General features: G+C 47.4%; 2 protein-coding genes across 2 annotated transcripts; one reads left to right on the top strand and one right to left on the bottom strand.

Annotated features, from left to right (window-relative positions):
• Positions 1-1,755: 1,755 nt before the first annotated feature.
• EME1 (essential meiotic structure-specific endonuclease 1) lies at positions 1,756-6,675 on the bottom strand. The gene is made up of 8 exons (XM_041409177.1): positions 6,000-6,675; positions 5,789-5,916; positions 5,519-5,611; positions 4,984-5,105; positions 4,142-4,274; positions 3,507-3,622; positions 2,297-2,486; positions 1,756-1,932 (listed from the first exon to the last, which is right to left on the bottom strand). Exons 1-8 carry the CDS (start codon positions 6,673-6,675, stop codon positions 1,756-1,758), a joined length of 1,635 nt encoding a protein of 544 aa, XP_041265111.1.
• A 152-nt stretch (positions 6,676-6,827) lies between these two features.
• On the top strand, positions 6,828-10,053 carry MRPL27 (mitochondrial ribosomal protein L27). The gene is made up of 4 exons (XM_041409176.1): positions 6,828-6,898; positions 8,296-8,418; positions 9,131-9,198; positions 9,650-10,053. The coding sequence occupies exons 1-4, from the start codon at positions 6,877-6,879 to the stop codon at positions 9,854-9,856; spliced, it is 420 nt and encodes a 139-aa protein (XP_041265110.1). The 5' UTR covers positions 6,828-6,876; the 3' UTR covers positions 9,857-10,053.
• Positions 10,054-10,059: the final 6 nt, after the last annotated feature.

The following is a 10,059-nucleotide window of genomic DNA, read 5'->3' as shown; positions in this document are numbered from 1 at the left end:
TTTGTCTGAACTGGATGTTTATGTTGTTAACATAGCTTTCATTTTAATTAGGCCTTTTAGGAACAGCCACAAATGATTTCCAAGTACGTGGGAATATTCCTGCCTGCTGCAGAAGCAGCACTGGGTGGCACTGTGGGAGCACTGCTGGCAGGAAAGGGGACGTCTCGGGGCTGGGGAAAGGCTGGGAGCTTTGGTGGTTTGCACTCAAGAGGAAAACTCACCTCTGCAATGGTCTGTGATTTATTTAGAATTTCCTTTAAAATTATTTAAAATAATTCATTTTAAAATTTCTTTAACTCCCATCAAGCAGAATTTTTTCATACCCTTAAGGGCTTTGTGAGTACTTAAAATGAAGTGCAAGTTTCAGAGAATATCTGTGCTGCAGACTCCACTGAGACATTCTACACTGGTCTCCAGAATCTTCCCTCTTGTCACACCTGGGATTATTGCTGCCAGGAGCAGTGCTATGGGGAAACCATCACAGCAGTAAACCTTCATTTTTCTGTAAGCTGATGATAAGATTGTGGTTCCCTGAATATCACACAGGAGATCAGCAGCACAAGTATCAGATTAAAGGAAGGAAGGGCTGCCTCTGCCTTAGTCCGGTGCATGTTTTCAAAGCTTCCCTCAAACACCTTTAAGCTCTGCTTTGGGTGTAAAGCTCATCCCATTCTTTAAAATGTCCTTACTCTCTATCCAGAAATGTTCATGAAAATTACAAACAGCATCTAAAGCAATGTTTCTTCCATGCAGCCCTTCCTGCCAACATCCAGATGAGTGTTGCATAGGTTGGCGAGCATGGGCTTACACATTTATAGATTCATGTCAACAGCACTTCTGGTCAGGTCAGGGCTCCAGCTGGATGCCTGGAACAAGCAGGGCAGGTAGGGATTTTTCCACTGGAGGCAGTAGGGTTCCAAAGAGTTAACTTCCACACGTGGGATGCAGTTTAATTCTCTGAGCACTCAGCAATGCTGTTACAAAAACCCTCAACTGTCCTTGTGTGCACACAAGTGCTGATGGCTGCACGGACAGGCTGTGGTCCCCAATCTAATTAAAAGGAAGCTTTTTCTGCCAACTGTTTAGACCTCATAATTCCAGCACATATAATCAGATTTCAAGACCTTCTCTAGATTAAGCTGTCTGGAGACTGAATCAGAGCACTCTAAACTTCTATCTGAAAATTAGTCTTACTCATTCCCATCTGCTGCAGCGGAACATGAGAGGCTGTTTTGTGAGGTAAAGTTCTTTCACCTCGCTGGAGCAGGTGCTGGGGGGAGCACCATGTTGCTCTAGCTTCAGGATTTGTCCCAAAGGAGGGAGAAGGTAAGTCCTTGGAGTTCAGGAGAGCAACAGGAATTATTCCTTTCAACAGAGGACATACCTGTCTATATTCATGACACCATGTTAAGAAGCAAAGGTTATTCTTCAGAATTATTTATTGAAAAACAAAGCAACATCAGTACTATAAGTTGTGTGCAACTCATGTGCTTAGGGAAGATGCTCACCATCTTTCTTGTGTAAATTCTTGCTATTCAGCAACTTTATCCAACTTTTTTCCTTCTACAATAAAGTCTAAATGCTTTTCAAGTCTTTAAACAAGGATCAGTGAGTGTTATCTAAGCACTTCTTCACAGAAGAAAACTGAAAACTTGACCAAACAAATGGTAAAAACCCTTATTCCCTGGAGCTACCCAGTGAAATGCAAACCTGAACACTTAACTGAACGAACAGTACAACCCCTTTTTCCCTGTGCTAGCCGGTAAAATCCAGAGAGAGGTCGGGATCGTGGGATGTCATCTGCAGATAGATGCGTCGGGACAGTTCCGGCCCGACGCGCCGGGAGGTGGCCGTCACCCCCTCCCCACGGTGCACAGGGATATTGGCCAGCATGTCCTCCCGCTCCCGGTCCGAGGAGCACCTCTCATAGGCCTAAAAGCAACACAAAAGCAACAGTGGCATCACCCGCTCGCACCCGTTGCTCAAAAACCCAGTCAAAGCTATGCACCTGTACCTGCTCTGCCCTTCCGCAGCGTCCGCTCGTTTTTCTCTTGGTCTCTGCCCAAGTCCCATCTGTGAGCTTGGAGAGTGGAGCCAGTGCTGCACCCTCAGTGGGAAGGCAGAATAGTATCCTTGGCACCCTTGGATGGATGCCAAGGAATCAGTTCCTTCGCTAACCTACTGAACCGCAGTGCAGGATCACTGTCTAATTTAGTAGTGATTAAATTACTTCTTCTGCCCCCTGCATGAACTGGCTGCCTGCACACAGTGCTGGGTATCCCTGAGGCATCCTCACCTGGATCAGAAGCTGAGGAGAAGGGTAGGCAGACACGATAGCCTCAGCCATCTCAGAGCTGACACGGTTAAATTGCTGTATCTGCCTCTTCCAAACTTTCAAGAGGCCCTTTCCAGAAGGATCCACCTTCACCCCTTTGCAAGAGTCCTTCTCCAAGTAGAAGGAGAACCCTGTGTTCTCTCGCTCTCGCCTAGGGAGAACAAGGAATGAGGAAGCAAACGAGACAATGAGGCTGCGAAGAAAATCCTGTCCCTGCCATCTGTTGTCACAGAGCCAGAGCGCCATCCCTCACTTGAGCTGTCAGAGACACAACTGGCATCAAAAGAAACATGAATAATTTGACCCTCTTTTCTTTACATGAACTACCAACTTCTTTCAGACCCAGATTGCTCCTGAAGAAGAAACAATCCTGTACTCAGCAGCAATCCTGACACAAGCCAACTTGCAGACAAAGTGGTAAACAAGAATTCACCTTCTGGCTGTCAACCATAACAAAACACTTTTAGATGTCATTTTTAATGACAGCTCATCTCTTGTCATGGCTGACATGGAAATCCAGCAGCTGCTGTGATAGGAATGCCAGGATTGCGTGAGACTGCACAAGATGGCTTTCTTAGCTATCACTGTGCAACAAGCTGCTGTCCTCCCTTATCAATGGAAAGAGTCAAGTGGTTCATTCTCAGGCATGTCTCTGCGTTACACACTGAAGAAGAAAAGCTGGCACTCTAACAGCCAACCCTACTTGCATTCCCTTCCCACTCCAAAAATCTGGCTCAGAACAAGTGCTCTACTTGATGTCAAGGCTCCAGTGTGAAACCTGAAGGTGCTGAGGCACCAGAACTAATTGCTCAAAGGAGTTGCAGATACCCAAAGGAGCTGTGGATACCCCGTCCCTGTAAGTGTTCAGTGCCAGGCTGGATGGAGCACTAAGCAAACCAGTGTAGTGGAAGATGTCCCTGCCCATGGAAGGGGTTGGATTAGATGATCTTTAAGGTCCATTCCAACCCAAAGCAGCATCTGTCCTGATCCCTCTGTGAGCAGGACATCAATTTCATGAACAAGTCCTGTGTTGAAGGAGCTGTAACAGCAGATGCTGTGTCACCTGCACCTTTAAGAACCATTATACCCTGTGTTGTACCTGCTATTCCTTCCCAGTAGCTTAAAGTGCAGCCTCTCCAAAGGTAGGACCAAACTTACTCTGCTTACTCACTTGTATGGTGCCTCAGCCACAGCTTTTGTGAACATAGTGGCATATTCCCCAAGCTCCTCACTGCTCTCAAAAATGCTGATTTGGACTTGTGTACTCAGCTGCAGATCCACCAGGGCCTGTATCACCATTGGGAAAAACAAATGGCACAATCAGTCTTGTTGCATCAAATTCCATATTTGTCTGAAGCAGAAAAGGGTCACAAACGTCCTGCTGTAGGACAAGAACCTTCACTCTCTCTCCATTTTGGGAGCAGTTAACTTAAGAGATTGAAGTATTTAGGGGCAGTCTGTCTCCTGACAGTTAATATCACCTCAGTGTCCTCTGAGCTGCTTCAGCTCCTCAGTGGCTCTTGTTACGAACAGGCCAAGACCAGCAGGCTTTGCCAATAGGCCATGAAGGACAAGAGATGCTGAGACTGACATCAGTATCCAGGTGAATGAGACACATCAGTCTGTGTGGGAACAGGTACAGGACTGAGCAGGGGGAGCTGAGCCCACAGAGCTCTGTCCACAGACTGACGGACTAAAGAATAACGAAAGCCACGTGCTCCCATTCAAAAAATGGTGTGACTGGGTCAAATGTTCAGACACTGGGAGGTCCCAGATGATGGTTGCATGTGTTTTAAAAGAACTCACTTCTTTCACATCCATTCTGGATAAGTCCAAGCCAGAATCCTTAACCTCCTTTTTTCTCCTTTTTCCCCATTTCTCTTGATTCCCACTCGCTGCTGTCTGTCGCAGCCTTTGTTTTGGCTGAACTTGGAGAGACCTAAAAAGAGTAAAGTAAGACTGGGGTGACAGTCTGGATGGACCTTTGCCTCTGCTGGTGTATAAAAAGTGGTAGAGCAGTTCTGGGAATACCTCTTACACTCCAGTCTTTGCTAGAATGAATTAACATAAACACCTATGGCATTTTCAAGGCCAGAGAAAACACAGAAACATCTGGAGGGAAGAAGTCTGACCTGAAATAATTTTCTACTCCAACCACTGCCAGAGCCAGAATTCTCCCAGGCATTTTCTCCATCATATGAACTACATAGCTCTGCAGGGTCTCCTTCTGCTTTTCTGCACAGCCATCAGCATTCTACAAAGATGAATGGGAAAAATAAGGAGTTAAACCATTTTGAGGTATACAGAAAAGCACAGCAAATTATTGCCCTGCTCGTAGGTCTGCAGATGAGTCTTGCTCTTCAGGGTAAGCAGGCAATACTTGATCCCATGTAAAGTTAGAGAAGAAAGAATGAAAAAAAATAAACCCACTTGATGTAACAATGTAAGCCTTCAGAGGAATGTGTGAAAAATTTTAACTAGCAAAGAAAGCTTGTCAGAACTGTGCATTATACAGCCCATTAATGGCTTCTACACCCAGATTTCTGTTTCAGTGAAACCCTGCATTGCTAGAATGAATTAACATAAACACCTATGGCATTTTCAAAGCCAGAGAAAACACAGAAACATTTGGAGGGAAGAAGTCTGACCTGAAATAATTTTCTACTCCAACCACTGCCAGAGCCAGAATTCTCCCAGGCATTTTCTCCATCATATGAACTACATAGCTCTGCAGGGTCTCCTTCTGCTTTTCTGCACAGCCATCAGCATTCTACAAAGATGAATGGGAAAAATAAGGAGTTAAACCATTTTGAGGTATACAGAAAAGCACAGCAAATTATTGCCCTGCTCGTAGGTCTGCAGATGAGTCTTGCTCTTCAGGGTAAGCAGGCAATACTTGATCCCATGTAAAGTTAGAGAAGAAAGAACAAAAAAACCAAAAAACCCACTTGATGTAACAATGTAAGCCTTCAGAGGAATGTGTGAAAAATTTTAACTAGCAAAGAAAGCTTGTCAGAACTGTGCATTATACAGCCCATTAATGGCTTCTACACCCAGATTTCTGTTTCAGTGAAACCCTGCATTCCTCCCACACCAAAACCTTCCTGCCACTAAGAGAGATGACAAAACAGAGCTTTTACATCAAGACATGTTCAGGAGCATAAAAGTCATAAGCATTCTCACTTGCTTGTAGTTGTGAGCCATGGACAAGAACTCCTCCAAGCCAAGCAGAACTAGAACATTTGGTTCTTCTGTCCATTCATCTCCTCCTCCCATCTGTTCAGATGTGAAAACAAACAGGCCACAGACTGTTTCGAATTCACTCAGACACCCACTCAGACCTCTGAGCAGGGAAATTAGAGGGTGTTCACTTGGGTTGCTAAATACAATTATTAACAACTGCAAATAACACATGAGAAAAAGGACAAGATCATCAAAATTTTGCTCGCATACCTGTGATGTCACCGTCTTTCTCCTCCAGGTGATGCTGCAGGGAACAGTGTGGTTCTCAAACACACAGGAATAATTGGCAGCCTGCAAAGCACTAAGGATCTGCTCGCCACCTTCTACCTGTAAGATGACTGAAATCAATGCATGGGTCAGGCCTCCAGAGAGAGGAGACAACAGTCAGTACAAGGCAGCTGCAGGCTGTGAGGACAACTACCTGGATCTAGCACCACTGTTATGTATTTCTGGCACTCTCCTGGCCGCTGAGCTTTCAGCATCTTGGCAACGGCTCTCTTCCTCCCTTTCTCCTCCTCCTGCTCCCTCCTCTTTGCTTCTTGCTCCTTCTTTCTCTGCCACGCATTCTGGAAGATTGCCTCCTGTTCCTTCTGACTATATTGTCGCTTCTTGAGAGGGAGCGAAGTTTCCGGCCTTTCTCTGCTTACGGGGGGGCTACTAGGCCTGTCAGAGTTGACTGGCAAGGAGCACCAGGAGGATGTCTCAACACCGCGTGTGCCACTCTCAGTATCACAAGCTGCTTCCCCAGACGGCATCAGGTCTTCCCAAAGCCCTTCGCCCCCAGGAGCCATCAGGTCGCCACTAGCACAAAGCCCAGATGCCTCTCCTTTATCACCAGCGCCCAGGTTGAAAGGCTCAGGCTCCGCTCCCACACTCATCTCGATCCTCTCGTTCAAAGGGACAACGTCCATCACCTCCTCATCCCCCTCTTCACTCCCACTGCTCACCATCTTGACAACCTCTGCCGGTTCAGGATCAGGAGATGGCAACCGCGGGCGGCTGGGCTCGCCGAGGCATGGGGACGGCTGCAGCAGGTAGGCGAAGGAGGGCAGGCTCTCCTCCTCACTGCTCTCAGATCCTGATTCACTCTCCGCCATCTCCCCCGTCTCCTCAGGGCCACCCGCTCTCGCCTGAGGGGAAAGCCCGCGCCGGCCGCTGATTGGCCCGGAGGCGCGCGCAGTGGGCGGCGATTGGCCCGAACGTTAGCGAGGGCGTGCGCCGGGACCAATCGCCACCCAGCGGGCGCGCGTGCGCGTCGCCTTCTCAGCGGGTGGAGGCGGGGAAGCGGCGCCATCAAGATGGCGGCGCTGGGACGGCTGTGTGAGTGAGGGCCCGTGGCAGCTCGTTACCCTCTGAGGGGCGGGGAGCGGCGGTCTGGCCTTGCAGCGGGAGGGATGAGCTCGGGAGAAGGTGCCCCAGGGAGGTCACCCCGCTCCCGGTGGGATGTCACCGCCGAGGGCGCGAGGCCGAGGCTTTCGCTTTTTCCTCCGCTGAGGTGATGGCGATGGGTGGGTTTGTGTACGTGAAGCTGTAACTATGCTTCGTCTTTGTCTAATTTCCTGGGAATCGTCAAGTCTCGGAGGCTTTTACTTAATGGGTAATGGCCCGAAATTAATGGGGTTTTGTACCCTTTCCTCAACAGTATTTCTTAGAATTATGGACAGGTTTGGGTTGGAAGGAACCTGCCCTGGGCAGAGATGCCTTCCATTAGAGCAGGTTGCAGTAAGCCCCATCCAGCCTGTGCTTGAACACTTCCAGTCGTGGGACATTTCCAGCTCGCTGAGTATCCGTGATGATTTAATTAAGTTAAACAGCGGTTTTGCTCAGGTTGAGGAAACAAGATAACCACTGTTCTGTACTAACCTGCTGCTTAATTGGCAAGAGGGATTCAGAAAAATTAAGTTTGTCTCCTACCTGCATAAGAGATGGTACAGAAGAGATTTTTAAGATAATGATGATTTGGGTTGGGAGAGAACTTAAAGATCCCCCAGTTCCTACCCCCTGCCATGGGAAGGGACACCTTTCACTAGACCAGGTTTCTGCAAGCCCTGTTCAACCTGGCCTTAAACACTTCCCTTAAACTGAGAGGATTAATGGAAAAAACTCTGCTCCAGACTCCCTTTCTGCCATTCCCAGGGCTCTGTATTCCTTCTTAGAGCCTTTAATCATAGAATTACAGAATCATTAAGGTTAGAAAAGACTTCCAATCCCAGCAAGTCCAACCTTTATACTCCTGGATACTCCTCAGACTGTTTCTGGCTGGTCATAAATGTTTATGTATTTTCCAGAATTGGACTCTGCTCATTTGTAAGATTTCAGGATGTAACTGTGTAAGTGAATGCCATTTGGTCAAAGAGGAAACTGAAACAAATCACAACCCATCTTTTCTCAAAGCACTGTAAGAGCAATCCACAGCAACCAATGACATCTGTGCTGCATTTTACAAGAATGAAACAGAAATTTGTGCACATCATTTAACATGGTTGCTCAGAGTTTTATTCTTACCTGAGCAGCAGCAGCAGCACTTGAGATGTGACCTTTTTCCAAGGAACTTAGGCCATTTTGGTCTAATTTATCTTGGAAGTACTTTTTGTTTCTCCCAGGGCTTTCTTTTGCCTTTAATTTTAAAACCTGTCTTAACTGATATCCTTACATGTGACAGAAGGAATTACATGTGATATTTTTTCCAGCTGATGTTGTTCTTTCTCCTTACCTAGTTCTAACCACTCACCATACCAGCCTGCTTGCTGTCAGATGGGCTTCTAAGAAAAGTGGGGGCAGCTCAAAAAACCTGGGTGGCCGAAGCCCGGGGAAACGCTATGGCTTCAAAAAAGTCGAAGGTAGGCCTGAGTGTCTTATTTGCATTTCACTGGGTTCTTCACAGCTTCTCTCCCCTGCTGCGTGTCAGTTGTTGAGCGTTTCAGGAGGAGGTGGGCAGGGCACTTTTCCAGGAGAAAGGGGAGGATCAGTGAAACCTCACGATCAAGGGTTGTTGGTGGGAGGGCAGGCTGAGTCAGATCCCCCCACCACGAGTGAGCCGGCTGCCAGCCAAAATTGCCTAGAGGAAATGTACTTTGGTTCTAACTTTGCCTCTCCAGAGAGCCCGGGAGGAGGGAGCCCTGTGAGACACCTCATAACTGCATTGCACTTTGGAAAAACTGAGCATTTCCAGTGTTTACAAAGGAGAGAAGTACAAAGCTTAGCAGAAGCCAAAGTGCAGATTCTTGTGGTTGAGTGCTTAATAATTACTAGCTTTGCTGATGGAAACATATCAATGTAAATGTAATAAAACAAATGCCTTCAGCAGCCAGAAAAAAAGCCTTGTACCCTAGAAGCAATCTTTTCAGAGATCTGACTTTTTGCCATGGTCTATCCATTGCCCTTTTATTTCCTGCTAACAGCATTTTCGTTCAGATGCTTTTAACATTTGATGTAACTTTTCCTTAGAAAATGCCTGCAGAAAGCTGGGATTTGTAATCCTGGAATCATTTGTGTTCTGCCAGGGCTCTGGAAGCTCTTTCCCTGCAGTCTGACTGTGTCACTCTGTTGCAGGTGCCTTTGTCCATGCAGGAAACATTTTGGCTACGCAGCGGTTGATCCGCTGGCATCCCGGCGCTCACGTAAGGCCTTTCTTCTCTCTTTGGTTCTCAGAGAACAGCAGTCCCCCCCAGAGTGCCACATTCACTGCCTCCTCTCTTTCAGTCTCATTCTGAATGCTCATCCCTGTCTGCTGTGGTATTAGTCACAGTCTGCTCAGAGCCTCACCTGTCAGGTGATGCCAGGTTCCCGTGTTCGTGGGACTCAGGGAAGGTCTGCAAGTAATTGATATCCCAGAACACTGCTGTGACCTGACTGGGCATTTGTGCTTCAGGGTGGAACGGGTGTCTCATGTCTCATACTGAGCACCATTGCAAACTGGTTGTTGGAAGCAAGTTGTGTGGTTTTGTTTCAAAGAATAAAGCAACAGATGCTGTTGAAGCCAGGGTATCAAACAAGGCAGACCAATGAGCAGATCTGCTTTAGTTGTGGATGTCCAACCTCTCCTTTCTAATGCTCCTCATCCTCTCCCAGGTGGGGATGGGCCGTAACAAGACACTCTATGCCCTGGAGGATGGGATTGTGAGATACACCAAAGAGGTCTACGTGCCCCCACCCCGCAGCAGCGAGAGCAGGGATGTGATCTGCCAGCTGCCCAAAGGAGCAGTCCTTTATAAAACTTTTATCAGTGTTGTCCCTACCACAGAGGTAGGAAGCTTCAAACTCGTCACCATGCTGTGAACCTGCTGTGTCACACGGGCACAGATGGAAAGGACAGACCACTACAGCTGTGCTGGCATCTGAGGACAAGAGTGGCTCTGAAGATACCGTTTCAGGACTTGGTTTTGTTCCTGAAGTGCTTGTGATCTGTGTTCAGGCACTGAGATCACCGGCTGGCATTTTTAAGAGTGTTTAATAAATGCTGTGGGGCAGCTGAAGATCTT

The sequence above is a fragment of the Onychostruthus taczanowskii genome, unplaced genomic scaffold (assembly GCF_017590055.1).
Source record: "Onychostruthus taczanowskii isolate IOZ18803 unplaced genomic scaffold, ASM1759005v1 scaffold30, whole genome shotgun sequence".
Taxonomy (NCBI): Eukaryota; Metazoa; Chordata; class Aves; order Passeriformes; family Passeridae; genus Onychostruthus; species Onychostruthus taczanowskii.
This window is presented reverse-complemented; position numbering and strand designations above follow the sequence as displayed.